Below are 14642 nucleotides of genomic sequence, written 5' to 3' on the forward strand. Positions count from 1 at the left end.
TATATCCTGTTGTATATTTTATTATAGGGAACACAGTCTATATATCCTGTTGTATATTTTATTATAGGGAACACAGTCTATATATCCTGCTGTACATTTTATTATAGGGAACACAGTCTATATATCCTGTTGTACATTTTATTATAGGGAACACAGTCTATATATCCTGTTGTATATTTTATTATAGGGAACACAGTCTATATATCCTGTTGTATATTTTATTATAGGGAACACAGTCTATATATCCTGTTGTACATTTTATTATAGGGAACACAGTCTATATATCCTGTTGTATATTTTATTATAGGGAACACAGTCTATATATCCTGTTGTATATTTTATTATAGGGAACACAGTCTATATATCCTGTTGTATATTTTATTATAGGGAACACAGTCTATATATCCTGTTGTATATTTTATTATAGGGAACACAGTCTATATATCCTGTTGTACATTTTATTATAGGGAACACAGTCTATATATCCTGTTGTATATTTTATTATAGGGAACACAGTCTATATATCCTGTTGTACATTTTATTATAGGGAACACAGTCTATATATCCTGTTGTATATTTTATTATAGGGAACACAGTCTATATATCCTGTTGTATATTTTATTATAGGGAACACAGTCTATATATCCTGTTGTATATTTTATTATAGGGAACACAGTCTATATATCCTGTTGTATATTTTATTATAGGGAACACAGTCTATATATCCTGTTGTATATTTTATTATAGGGAACACAGTCTATATATCCTGTTGTATATTTTATTATAGGGAACACAGTCTATATATCCTGTTGTATATTATATTATAGGGAACACAGTCTATATATCCTGTTGTATATTTTATTATAGGGAACACAGTCTATATATCCTGTTGTATATTATATTATAGAGAACACAGTCTATATATCCTGTTGTATATTTTATTATAGGGAACACAGTCTATATATCCTGTTGTATATTTTATTATAGGCAACACAGTCTATATATCCTGTTGTATATTTTATTATAGGGAACACAGTCTATATATCCTGTTGTATATTTTATTATAGGGAACACAGTCTATATATCCTGTTGTATATTATATTATAGAGAACACAGTCTATATATCCTGTTGTATATTTTATTATAGGGAACACAGTCTATATATCCTGTTGTATATTTTATTATAGGGAACACAGTCTATATATCCTGTTGTATATTTTATTATAGGGAACACAGTCTATATATCCTGTTGTATATTTTATTATAGGGAACACAGTCTATATATCCTGTTGTATATTTTATTATAGGGAACACAGTCTATATATCCTGTTGTATATTATATTATAGAGAACACAGTCTATATATCCTGTTGTATATTTTATTATAGGGAACACAGTCTATATATCCTGTTGTATATTTTATTATAGCGAACAGTCTATATATCCTGTTGTATATTTTATTATAGGGAACACAGTCTATATATCCTGTTGTATATTTTATTATAGCGAACAGTCTATATATCCTGTTGTATATTTTATTATAGGGAACACAGTCTATATATCCTGTTGTATATTTTATTATAGCGAACAGTCTATATATCCTGTTGTATATTTTATTATAGGGAACACAGTCTATATATCCTGTTGTATATTTTATTATAGGGAACACAGTCTATATATCCTGTTGTACATTTTACAATAAGGAACACAGTCTTTTCCTTTTTTAGTGACAGGCCAGTTTTAGTGACAGGACCGTTTTAGTGACAGACCAGTTTTAGTGACAGGACCGTTTTAGTGACAGACCAGTTTTAGTGACAGGACCGTTTTAGTGACAGGACCGTTTTAGTGACAGGACCGTTTTAGTGACAGGCCAGTTTTAGTGACAGGCCAGATTTAGTGACAGGCCAGTTTTAGGGGTCTGAATACTTTCCGAATGCACTGTATATCAGTATATTAGACTCTCTCTCTCTCTCTCAATGCAGTGATGTTGTTTTCATCACTTCTGGTTTAACACTGACATCAAGTGGTGATTGTCCAAACTGCACCCCTGTTAAGATATAAAAAGCAAGAGAGATTGGGGGGAGAGAGAGCAGAGAGAACAGAGAAAAGTGAGAGAGCAGCAGAGCAGAGAGAAGAGAGAGAGAGCAGAGAGAGCAGAGGAGAGAGAGCAGAGAGACAGCAGAGAGCAGAGCAGAGAGAGCGAAGAGAGAGGGCAGAGAGAGAGGGCAGAAAGAGGAGAGCAGAGAACAGAGAGAGAGAGAGAGAGAGAGAGAGAAGAGAGGGCAGAGAGAGAGAGAGCAGAGAGAGCAAAGAGAGCAGAGAGAGAGAGGGAGCAGAGAGAGAGAGCAGAAAACAGAGAGAGAGAGCAGAGAGAAAGCAGAGAGCATAGAACAGAGAGAGAGAGAGCAGAGAACAGAGAGAGAGAGAGAGAGAAAAGAGAGAGAGCAGAGAGCAGAGAGAGAGTAGAGAAAACAGAGAGAGCAGAGAGAGAGAAGAGAGGGCAGAGAGAGCAAAGAGCAGAGAGCAGAGAGAGAGAGAGACAGAGCAGAGAGAGAGAGAAAGAGCAGAGAGAGAGCAGAGAGAGAGCGAGAAAGAGCAGAGAGAGAGAGCAGAGAGAGAGCAGAGAGTGAGAGAGAAAAGAGAGAGAGCAGAGCAGAGAGAGAGGAGCGAGAAGAGAGGAGCGAGAAGAGAGGAGCGAGAACAGAGGAGCGAGAAGAGAGGAGCGAGAGAATGAGAGCGCGAGAGAGCGCGAGAGAGAGCGAGAGAGAGCGCGAGAGCGAGAGAGAGCGCGAGAGAGAGAGCGAGAGCGCGACAGCGAGAGAGCGACAGAGAGAGAGCGAGAGAACGACAGAGAGAGAGCGAGAGAGAGCGAGAGCGCGACAGAAAGAGAGAGCGAGAGCGCAAGAGAGAGCGCGAGAGCGAGAGCGCGACAGAGAGAGAGCGCGACAGAGACAGAGAGAGAGCGAGAGAGAGCGCGAGAGAGAGAGAGCAGAGAGAGAGAGCAGAGAACACAGAGAGAGAGAGCAGAGAGAGAGAGCAGAGAACACAGAGAGAGAGAGCAGAGAGAGAGTGCAGAGAGAGAGAGCAGAGCACGCAGAGAGAGATGTAGAGCAGAGAGAGAGGAGAGTAGAGAGAGGAGAGCAGAGAGAGATCAGAGAGAGAGCAGAGAGCAGAGCAGAGAGCAGAGAGAAGAGAGAGCAGAGAGAGAGCAGAGAGAGAGAAGAGAGAGAGAGCAGAGAGAGAGAAGAGAGAGAAAACAGAGAGAGAAGAGAGGGCAGAGAGAGCAAAGAGCAGAGAGCAGAGAGGAAGAGAGGGCAGAGAGCAGAGAGCAGAGAGAGCAAAGAGCAGAGAGAGCAGCGAGAGAGCAGAGAGAAAGACCAGAGAGCAGAGAGAGAAAGAGCAGAGAGTGAGAAGAGAGAGGGCAGAGAGAGCAAAGAGCAGAGAACAGAGAGAAAGAGAGAGAGCAGAGAGAAAGCAGGGAGAGAGAAGAGAGAGAGCAGGGAGAGAGAAGAGAGGGGGCAGAGAGAGCAGAGAACAGAGAGAGAGGGGGCAGAGAGAGCAGAGAACAGAGAGAGACGGGGCAGAGAGAGCAGAGAACAGAGAGACAGAGGGCAGAGAGAGCAGAGAGCAGAGAGAGAACAGAGAGAGCAGAGAACAGAGAGAGAAAAGAGAGAGAGCAGAGCGTGCGAGAGAGAGAGCACGAGAGAGAGAGCGCGAGAGAGAGAGAACAGAGAGAGAGAGAGAGCAGAGAGAGAGAGAGAGAAAGAGCAGCGAGCAGAGAGAGAGCAGAGAGCGAGAAGAGAGAGGGCAGAGAGAGCAGAGAGCAGAGAGAGCAGAGAGAGAGCAGGGAGAGAGAGAGAGCAGAGCGAGAGGAGGGAGAGCGAAGAGAGAGAGCAGGGAGAGAGAAGAGAGAGCAGGGAGAGAGAAGAGAGGGGGCAGAGAGAGCAGAGAACAGAGAGAGAGAGGGCAGAGAGAGCAGAGAGAGAACAGAGACAGAGCAGAGAAAAGAGAGAGAGCAGAGCGTGAGAGCGGAGCGTGAGAGCAGAGCAGAAAGCGAGAAGAGAGGAGCGAGAAGAGAGGAGCGAGAAGAGAGCGAGAGAGAGCGAGAGAGAGAGAGAGAGAGAGCGAGTGCGTGAGAGAGAGAGAGAGAGAACAGAGAAAGCAGAGAGAGAGACACAGAGAACAGAGAGAGCAGAGCAGAGAAAGCAGAGAGAGAGACAGAGAACAAAGAGAGAGCAGAGTAGAGAAAGCAGAGAGAGACAGAATGAGAAGAGCAGAGAGAGCAGAGAGAGAGCAGAGAGAGCAGAGAGAGGGCAGAGAGAGCAGAGAGGGAGCAGAGAGATTAGAGAGAGAGCAGAGAGAGGGCAGAGAGAGCAGAGAGAACAGAGAGGGCAGAGAGAGCAGAGACGGAGAGAGAGAGCGAGAGAGTGAGAGAGAGAGCGAGAGAGAGCAGAGAAAAGAGAGCAGAGCAGAGGGAGAGCAGAGAAAAGAGAGAACAGAGAGAGAGCAGAGAACAGAAAGGGAGCAGAGAACAGAGAGAGCAGAGAACAGAGAGAAAGATAGAGAGCAGAGCAGAGAGGACAGAGCAGAGAGCAGAGAACAGAGAGAGAGATAGAGAGCAGAGCAGAGAGGGCAGAGCAGAGAGGGCAGAGCAGAGAGAGAGAGAGAGCAGAGAACAGAGAGAGAGAGAGAGCAGAGAACAGAGAGAGCAGAAAGAGAGAGCAGAGAGAGCAGAGCAGAGAGAGCAGAGCAGAGAGAGGAGAGAGAGAGACCTTGCATCACAACACTGTTGCTATAGTGACCCTGCATCACAACACTCTGTTGCTATAGTGACCCTGCATCACAACACTCTGTTGCTATAGTGACCCTGCATCACAACACTCTGTTGCTATAGTGACCCTGCATCACAACACTCTGTTGCTATAGCGACCCTGCATCACAACACTCTGTTGCTATAGTAACCCTGAATTACAACACTCTGTTGCTATAGTAACCCTGCATTACAACACTCTGTTGCTATAGTAACCCTGCATCACAACACTCTGTTGCTATAGTGACCCTGCATCACAACACTCTGTTGCTATAGTGACCCTGCATCACAACACTCTGTTGCTATAGTGACCCTGCATCACAACACTCTGTTGCTATAGTAACCCTGCATCACAACACTCTGTTGCTATAGTGACCCTGCATCACAACACTCTGTTGCTATAGTGACCCTGCATCACAACACTCTGTTGCTATAGTGACCCTGCATCACAACACTCTGTTGCTATAGTGACCCTGCATCACAACACTCTGTTGCTATAGTAACCCTGCATTACAACACTCTGTTGCTATAGTAACCCTGCATTACAACACTCTGTTGCTATAGTAACCCTGCATCACAACACTCTGTTGCTATAGTGACCCTGCATCACAACACTCTGTTGCTATAGTGACCCTGCATCACAACACTCTGTTGCTATAGTGACCCTGCATCACCACACTCTGTTGCTATAGTGACCCTGCATCACAACACTCTGTTGCTATAGTAACCCTGCATCACAACACTCTGTTGCTATAGTAACCCTGCATTACAACACTCTGTTGCTATAGTAACCCTGCATTACAACACTCTGTTGCTATAGTAACCCTGCATTACAACACTCTGTTGCTATAGTAACCCTGCATCACAACACTCTGTTGCTATAGTGACCCTGCATCACCACACTCTGTTGCTATAGTGACCCTGCATCACAACACTCTGTTGCTATAGTAACCCTGCATCACAACACTCTGTTGCTATAGTAACCCTGCATTACAACACTCTGTTGTACATATTTAATTGTTTTGTATTTCATTTCATATTTGTTTCATGTAACCAGTCGCAGGTTAACGTCAACCTGACAGAGACAATGTAAAATCAATAACTAAACTGTTTTCACAATTAACATGCTGTTTCTTGTTTCAAGTATGTTTTATTATGAAAAGTACAATATATCCTTGTATACTTGTACAACTATGGAGAGTATGTCCATATATAATTATACAATTTGTTATTCAACATAAAAGACAACAAACGATCCCATTGGTATTTTAACAGTGTTATTGTAAGAGGTCCTGGGTCAAGGTCCTCACAATTATAGGAAGACACGCATTTGTGTGTGTGTGAGAGTGTGTGTGTTTGTCCAGTGTGTGTGTGTGTCCTGTGTGTGTGTGTGTTTGTCCAGTGTGTGTGTGTGTCCAGGGTGTGTGTGTTTGTCCAGTGTGTGTGTGTGTGTGTGTGTGTGTTTGTCCAGTGTGTGTGTGTGTGTGTGTTTGACCAGTGTGTGTGTGTGTGTGTGTGTGTGTGTTTGTCCAGTGTGTGTGTGTGTGTGTGTTTGACCAGTGTGTGTGTGTGTGTGTGTTTGCCCAGTGTGTGTGTGTGTGTGTGTTTGTCCAGTGTGTGTGTGTGTTTGTCCAGTGTGTGTGTGTGTGTTTGTCCAGTGTGTGTGTGTGTGTGTGTTTGTCCAGTGTGTGTGTGTGTGTGTTTGTCCAGTGTGTGTGTGTGTTTGTCCAGTGTGTGTGTGTGTGTGTGTTTGTCCAGTGTGTGTGTGTGTGTGTGTTTGTCCAGTGTGTGTGTGTGTGTGTGTGTGTGTGTGTGTGTGTGTGTGTGTGTGTGTGTGTGTGTTTGACCAGTGTGTGTGTGAGTCCAGTGTGTGTGTGTTTGTCCAGTGTGTGTGTGTGTGTCCAGTGTGTGTGTGTCCAGTGTGTGTGTGTGTGTGTGTGTGTGTGTGTGTGTCCAGTGTGTGTGTGTGTGTGTTTGTCCAGTGTGTGTGTGTGTTTGTCCAGTGTATGTGTGTGTGTGTGTGTGTTTGTCCAGTGTGTGTGTGTGTGTGTGTGTGTGTTTGTCCAGTGTGTGTGTGTGTTTGTCCAGTGTGTGTGTGTGTGTGTGTTTGTCCAGTGCGTGTGTGTGTGTTTGTCCAGTGTGTGTGTGTGTGTGTGTTTGTCTAGTGTGTGTGTGTCCAGTGTGTGTGTGTGTGTTTGTCCAGTGTGTGTGTGTGTTTGTCCAGTGTTTGTGTGTGTGTGTGTTTGTCCAGTGTTTGTGTGTGTGTGTCCAGTGTGTGTGTGTGTTTCACCAGTGTGTGTGTCCAGTGTGTGTGTGTGTTTCACCAGTGTGTGTGTGTGTTTCCAGTGTGTGGGTGTGTTTCCAGTGTGTGGGTGTGTGTGTGTGTCCAGTGTGTGTGTGTGTGTGTGTGTGTCAAGTGTGTGTGTGTGTGTGTGTCAAGTGTGTGTGTGTGTGTCAAGTGTGTGTGTGTGTCCAGTGTGTGTGTCAAGTGTGTGTGTGTGTCCAGTGTGTGTGTCAAGTGTGTGTGTGTGTGTCAAGTGTGTGTGTCCAGTGTGTGTGTGTGTGTGTGTAAAGTGTGTCCAGTGTGGGTGGGTGTGTGTGTGTGTCCAGTGTGTGTGTCCAGTGTGTGTGTCCAGTGTGTGTGTGTGTGTCCAGTGTGTGTGTGTGTGTGTGTGTCAAGTGTGTGTGTGTGTCCAGTGTGTGTGTCAAGTGTGTGTGTGTGTGTGTGTCCAGTGTGTGTGTGTGTGTCAAGTGTGTGTGTCCAGTGTGTGTGTGTGTGTGTGTAAAGTGTGTCCAGTGTGGGTGGGTGTGTGTGTGTGTCCAGTGTGTGTGTCCAGTGTGTGTGTGTGTCCAGTGTGTGTGTGTGTGTGTGTCAAGTGTGTGTGTGTGTCCAGTGTGTGTGTGTGTGTGTCAAGTGTGTGTGTGTGTGTCAAGTGTGTGTGTGTGTGTCAAGTGTGTGTGTCCAGTGTGTGTGTGTGTGTCCAGTGTGTGTGTGTGTGTGTGTCAAGTGTGTGTGTGTGTGTCAAGTGTGTGTGTGTGTCCAGTGTGTGTGTCAAGTGTGTGTGTGTGTCCAGTGTGTGTGTCAAGTGTGTGTGTGTGTGTCAAGTGTGTGTGTCCAGTGTGTGTGTGTGTGTAAAGTGTGTCCAGTGTGTGTGTCCAGTGTGTGTGTGTGTGTAAAGTGTGTCAAGTGTGTGTGTCCAGTGTGTGTGTGTGTGTGTGTGTGTGTGTGTGTGTGTGTGTGTGTGTGTCAGGTTATTATTTACAGGGACACTGAGGAGTCATCATAAACCCTAAACCCTGGATAGAGGGGCTCCGTGAATGTGGAGGTGAATGTGATCAGGTGGGTCAGTGTGTCAGAGGAGGCTCTATAGAAGGACAGAGTGCCGGCTGGCCAGTCCAGATACACTCCTACTCTGTGGGAGCTGGAGGAGGGGACGTCTATGGTAGTGGAGTTATTATTGTGCCAGGCAGATGTAACTGTTGTCGTAGCAGAACAGACTCCAGGACTTGTCATTCCATCCAAGACAACAGTCTCCCCCTCCTCTCCTGTTGATTCCTTTATATGTCACTCCTATACCAGCCCTTCTCCCACTCCACTCTACCTCCCAGTAACAGCGCCCAGTCAGACCCTCTCTACACAACACCTGTCTCCAGTACTCAAATCTCTCTGGGTGATCAGGATACGGCTGCTTCTCTCTCCTCCATGTCACCTTTCTGTTCTCCTCAGACAGAGAGAGGAGTCTGTTTACTGTGTTTGGGTCCAGTGTGAGATCACAGACATCTGATGGATGAAACCAGACACAATATTAGAAATCATCATCATTCACATTAGAATGTTAACTCACTTTTCACTAATTCATTTAATGTAGATGTTTCTAGGTATCAAAAGGAGAAGTTAAGGTAACTTGAGACTTGTTTAATGATCATATGTTATACTATATGGTAATATAAAACACACTTATTCACAATAATTACACACACACACACACACACACACACACACACACACACACACACACACACACACACACACACACACACACACACACACACACACGTTGTCAAAGCAACTCTTTGTAAACGTTGGTGTCCCTGATTTCTGCTTCTGTAGAACTACAGCTGATATTTAATATGACCAAGTCAGTAATGATGGTGGTCTTTGACTTTGACTTAACTTGAATTAAGACTTATTCTTAGTCATATTCTTCACAGCAGTCAACACTCACATTTTCTAAGTCCAGGTTTCATTCTGCTCTCTCCACCATGTTCCACACTGTAGCGGTAAGCAGAATAACAGACAGTCATTGAGGGATACACCTGAACACACACACACACACACACACACACACACACACACACACACACACACACACACACACACACACACACACACACACACACACACACACACACACACACACACACACACACACACACACACTGGACACAAACACGCACCGGTCAAGCGTTGGTAAGAACGTTTTCAGTGTGTGTGTGTGTGTGTATGTCCTGTGTGTGTGTGTGTATGTCCTGTGTGTGTGTGTGTGTGTGTGTGTGTGTGTGTGTATATGTCGTGTGTGTGTGTGTGTATGTGTGAATGTCCTGTGTGTGTGAGTTCAGTGTGTGTGTGTGTCCTGTGTGTGTGTATGTCCTGTGTGTGTGTGTGTGTGTGTGTAATGTGTGTGTGTATATGTATGTCCTGTGTGTGTGTGTGTGTGTGTGTGTGTGTGTATGTCCTGTGTGTGTGTATATGTATGTCCTGTGTGTGTGTGTGTGTGTGTGTGTGTGTGTGTGTGTGTGTGTGTGTATATCCTGTGTGTGTGTGTGTGTGTGTGTGTGTATATCCTGTGTGTGTGTGTGTGTGTGTGTGTCCTATGTGTGTGTGTGTGTATATCCTGTGTGTGTATGTCCTGTGTGTGTTAGCGTATGTGTGTGTGAGTATGTGTGTGTGTGTGTGTATGTCCTGTGTGTGTGTGTGTGTGTGTGTGTGTGTGTGTGTATATGTCGTGTGTGTGTGTGTGTATGTGTGAATGTCCTGTGTGTGTGAGTTCAGTGTGTGTGCGTGTCCTGTGTGTGTGTATGTCCTGTGTGTGTGTGTGTGTGTGTGTGTCCTGTGTGTGTGTATATGTATGTCCTGTGTGTGTGTGTGTGTGTGTGTGTGTGTATGTCCTGTGTGTGTGTGTATGTCCTGTGTGTGTGTGTGTGTGTGTGTGTGTGTGTGTGTGTCCTGTGTGTGTGTGTGTATATCCTGTGTGTGTGTGTGTGTGTGTGTGTCCTATGTGTGTGTGTGTGTATATCCTGTGTGTGTATGTCCTGTGTGTGTTAGCGTATGTGTGTGTGTGTGTGTATGTCCTGTGTGTCCTGTGTGTGTGTGTGTGTGTGTCCTGTGTGTGTGTGTGTGTGTGTGTGTGTGTGTCCTGTGTGTGTGTGTGTGTGTGTGTATGTCCTGTGTCCTGTGTGTGTGTCCTGTGGGTGTGTGTGTGTCCTGTGTGTGTGTGTGTGTGTGTCCTGTGTGTGTGTGTGTGTCCTGTGTGTGTGTGTGTGTATGTCCTGTGTGTGTATGTCCTGTGCGTGTGTGTGTGTCCTGTGGGTGTGTGTGTGTGTCCTGTGTGTGTGTGTGTCCTGTGTGTCCTGTGTGTGTGTGTGTGTGTGTGTCCTGTGTGTGTGTGTGTGTGTGTGTGTGTGTGTGTGTGTCCTGTGTGTGTGTGTGTGTTTGTGTGTGTGTGTCCTGTGTGTGTGTATGTCCTGTATGTCCTGTGTGTGTGTCCTGTGTGTGTGTCCTGTGTGTGTGTCCTGTGTGTGTGTGTGTCCTGTGTGTGTGTCGTGTGTGTGTGTCCTGTGTGTGCGTGTGTGTGTGTCCTGTGTGTGCGTGTGTGTGTGTGTGTGTCCTGGGTGTGTCGTGTGTGTGTATGTCCTGTGTGTGTCGTGTGTGTGTGTATGTCCTGTGTGTGTGTATGTGTGTGAGTGTATGTGTGTGTGTGTGTGTGTTAGCATGCGTGTGTGTCCTGTGTGTGTGTGTGTTAGCATGTGTGTGTGTCCTGTGTGTGTGTATGTCCTGTGTGTGTGTGTATGTCCTGTGTGTCTGTGTGTGTGTGTCCTGTGTGTGTGTGTGTGTGTGTCCTGTGTGTGTGTGTGTGTCCTGTGTGTGTCCTGTGTGTGTGTCCTGTGTGTGTCCGTGGCCTGTGTGTGTGTGTGTCCTGTGTGTGTCCTGTGCGTGTGTGTGTCCTGTGTGTGTGTGTGTGTCCTGTGTGTGTGTGTCCTGTGCGTGTGTGAGTGTGTGTCCTGTGCGTGTGTGTGTGTATGTCCTGTGTGTGTGTGTCCTGTGTGTGTGTGTGTGTATGTCCTGTGTGTGTGTGTGTCCTGTGTGTGTGTGTGAGAATGTCCTGTGTGTGTGTGTGAGAATGTCCTGTGTGTGTGTGTGTGTGTGAGAATGTCCTGTGTGTGTGTCCTGTGTGTGTGTGTGTGTGTCCTGTGTGTGTGTGTGTCCTGTGTGTCCTGTATGTGTGTCCTGTGTGTGTCCTGTGTGTGTCCTGTGTGTGTGTGTGTCCTGTGTGTGTGTGTGTCCTGTGTGTGTGTGTCCTGTGTGTGTGTGTCCTGTGTGTGTGTGTCCTGTGTGTGTCCTGTGTGTGTGTGTCCTGTGTGTGTGTATGTGTATGTCCTGTGTGTGTGTGTGTGTGTGTGTGTCCTGTGTGTGTGTGTGTGTGTCCTGTGTGTGTGTGTGTGTGTGTGTGTGTGTGTGTGTGTGTGTGTGTGTGTGTGTGTGTGTGTGTATGTCCTGTGTGTGTGTGTGTGTATGTCCTGTGTGTGTGTGTGTGTGTGTGTCCTGTGTGTGTGTGTGTGTGTGTGTGTGTGTATGTCCTGTGTGTGTGTGTGTCCTGTGTGTGTCTTGTGTGTGTGTGTCCTGTGTGTCCTGTGTGTGTGTCCTGTGTGTGTGTCCTGTGTGTCCTGTGTGTGTGTGTGTGTGTGTGTGTCCTGTGTGTGTGTGTGTGTGGGTCCTGGTGTGTGTGTCCTGTGTGTGTGTGTCCTGTGTGTGTGTGTCCTGTGTGTGTGTGTCCTGTGTGTCGTGTGTGTGTCCTGTGTGTGTGTGTCCTGTGTGTGTGTGTCCTGTGTGTGTGTGTGTGTCCTGTGTGTGTGTGTGTGTCCTGTGTGTGTGTGTGTGTGTGTCCTGTGTGTGTGTGTCCTGTGTGTGTGTGTGTTGTATGTGTGTGTCCTGTGTGTGTGTGTGTGTATGTCCTGTGTCTGTGTATGTCCTGTGTGTGTGTGTGTGTCCTGTGTGTGTGTATGTCGTGTGTGTGTGTGTGTCCGTGTGTATGCCCTGTGTGTGTGTGTGTGTGTGTATGTCCTGTGTGTGTGTGTGTGTGTGTGTGTGTGTGTGTGTGTGTGTGTGTGTGTGTGTGTGTATGTCCTGTGTGTGTGTGTGTGTATGTCCTGTGTGTGTGTGTGTTAGCATGTGTGTGTGTCCTGTGTGTGTGTATGTCCTGTGTGTGTGTGTATGTCCTGTGTGTCTGTGTCCTGTGTGTGTGTGTGTGTGTGTCCTGTGTGTGTGTGTGTGTCCTGTGTGTGTCCTGTGTGTGTGTCCTGTGTGTGTCCGTGGCCTGTGTGTGTGTGTGTCCTGTGTGTGTCCTGTGCGTGTGTGTGTCCTGTGTGTGTGTGTGTGTCCTGTGTGTGTGTGTCCTGTGCGTGTGTGAGTGTGTGTCCTGTGCGTGTGTGTGTGTATGTCCTGTGTGTGTGTGTCCTGTGTGTGTGTGTGTGTATGTCCTGTGTGTGTGTGTGTCCTGTGTGTGTGTGTGAGAATGTCCTGTGTGTGTGTGTGAGAATGTCCTGTGTGTGTGTGTGTGTGTGAGAATGTCCTGTGTGTGTGTCCTGTGTGTGTGTGTGTGTGTCCTGTGTGTGTGTGTGTCCTGTGTGTCCTGTATGTGTGTCCTGTGTGTGTCCTGTGTGTGTCCTGTGTGTGTGTGTGTCCTGTGTGTGTGTGTGTCCTGTGTGTGTGTGTCCTGTGTGTGTGTGTCCTGTGTGTGTGTGTCCTGTGTGTGTCCTGTGTGTGTGTGTCCTGTGTGTGTGTATGTGTATGTCCTGTGTGTGTGTGTGTGTCCTGTGTGTGTGTGTGTGTGTCCTGTGTGTGTGTGTGTGTGTGTGTGTGTGTGTGTGTGTGTGTGTGTGTGTGTGTGTGTGTGTGTATGTCCTGTGTGTGTGTGTGTGTATGTCCTGTGTGTGTGTGTGTGTGTGTGTCCTGTGTGTGTGTGTGTGTGTGTGTGTGTATGTCCTGTGTGTGTGTGTGTCCTGTGTGTGTCTTGTGTGTGTGTGTCCTGTGTGTCCTGTGTGTGTGTCCTGTGTGTGTGTCCTGTGTGTCCTGTGTGTGTGTGTGTGTGTGTGTGTCCTGTGTGTGTGTGTGTGTGGGTCCTGGTGTGTGTGTCCTGTGTGTGTGTGTCCTGTGTGTGTGTGTCCTGTGTGTGTGTGTCCTGTGTGTCGTGTGTGTGTCCTGTGTGTGTGTGTCCTGTGTGTGTGTGTCCTGTGTGTGTGTGTGTGTCCTGTGTGTGTGTGTGTGTCCTGTGTGTGTGTGTGTGTGTCCTGTGTGTGTGTGTCCTGTGTGTGTGTGTGTTGTATGTGTGTGTCCTGTGTGTGTGTGTGTGTATGTCCTGTGTCTGTGTATGTCCTGTGTGTGTGTGTGTGTCCTGTGTGTGTGTATGTCGTGTGTGTGTGTGTGTCCGTGTGTATGCCCTGTGTGTGTGTGTGTGTGTGTATGTCCTGTGTGTGTGTGTGTGTGTGTGTGTGTGTGTGTGTGTGTGTGTGTGTGTGTGTGTGTATGTCCTGTGTGTGTGTGTGTGTATGTCCTGTGTGTGTGTGTGTGTATGTCCTGTGTGTGTGTGTGTGTGTGTATGTCCTGTGTGTGTGTGTGTGTGTGTATGTCCTGTGTGTGTGTGTGTGTGTGTGTGTATGTCCTGTGTGTGTGTGTGTGTGTGTGTGTGTCCTGTGTGTGTGTGTGTGTGTGTGTGTGTCCTGTGTGTGTGTGTGTGTGTATGTCCTGTGTGTGTGTGTGTGTGTGTGTGTGTGTGTGTGTATGTCCTGTGTGTGTGTGTGTGTGTGTGTGTGTGTGTGTGTGTGTGTGTGTGTGTCCTGTGTGTGTGTGTGTCCTGTGTGTGTCCTGTGTGTGTGTGTCCTGTGTGTCCTGTGTGTGTGTCCTGTGTGTCCTGTGTGTGTGTCCTGTGTGTCCTGTGTGTCCTGTGTGTGTGTGTGTCCTGTGTGTCCTGTGTGTGTGTGTGTGTCCTGTGTGTGTGTGTCCTGTGTGTGTGTGTTTGTGGGTCCTGTGTGTGTGTGTCCTGTGTGTGTGTGTGTGTGTGTCCTGTGTGTGTGTGTCCTGTGTGTGTGTGTGTGTCCTGTGTGTCCTGTGTGTGTCCTGTGTGTGTGTGTCCTGTGTGTGTGTGTCCTGTGTGTGTGTGTCCTGTGTGTGTGTGTGTGTCCTGTGTGTGTGTGTGTGTGTGTCCTGTGTGTGTGTGTGTCCTGTGTGTGTGTGTGTGTCCTGTGTGTGTGTGTGTGTGTGTCCTGTGTGTCCTGTGTGTGTGTCCTGTGTGTCCTGTGTGTCCTGTGTGTATGTCCTGTGTGTGTGTGTGTCCTGTGTGTGTGTGTGTGTCCTGTGTGTGTGTGTCCTGTGTGTGTGTGTGTGTGGGTCCTGTGTGTGTGTGTCCTGTGTGTGTGTGTGTCCTGTGTGTGTCCTGTGTGTGTGTGTGTGTGTCCTGTGTGTCCTGTGTGTGTCCTGTGTGTGTGTGTCCTGTGTGTGTGTGTCCTGTGTGTGTGTGTGTGTCCTGTGTGTGTGTGTGTCCTGTGTGTGTGTGTGT

The 14642-nt window shown here is 46.9% G+C and overlaps 1 protein-coding gene across 1 annotated transcript in view; it reads right to left on the bottom strand.

Moving 5' to 3' along the window:
- Positions 1 to 5934: 5934 nt before the first annotated feature.
- LOC123733362 (NLR family CARD domain-containing protein 3) overlaps positions 5935 to 14642 on the bottom strand; it is a 123196-nt gene continuing 114488 nt past the window's right edge. Inside the window, exons 17-18 of the mRNA XM_082976232.1 lie at positions 9036 to 9082; positions 5935 to 8590 (exon numbers count right to left, since the gene is read on the bottom strand). Coding sequence (XP_082832358.1) covers positions 8265 to 8590; positions 9036 to 9082 — 373 coding nt within the window. The 3' untranslated portion in view covers positions 5935 to 8264. The remainder of the gene's footprint in view (positions 8591 to 9035; positions 9083 to 14642) is intronic.

Source organism: Salmo salar, chromosome 06, assembly GCF_965601325.2.
Source record: "Salmo salar chromosome 06, fSalSal1, whole genome shotgun sequence".
Lineage (NCBI taxonomy): Eukaryota > Metazoa > Chordata > Actinopteri > Salmoniformes > Salmonidae > Salmo > Salmo salar.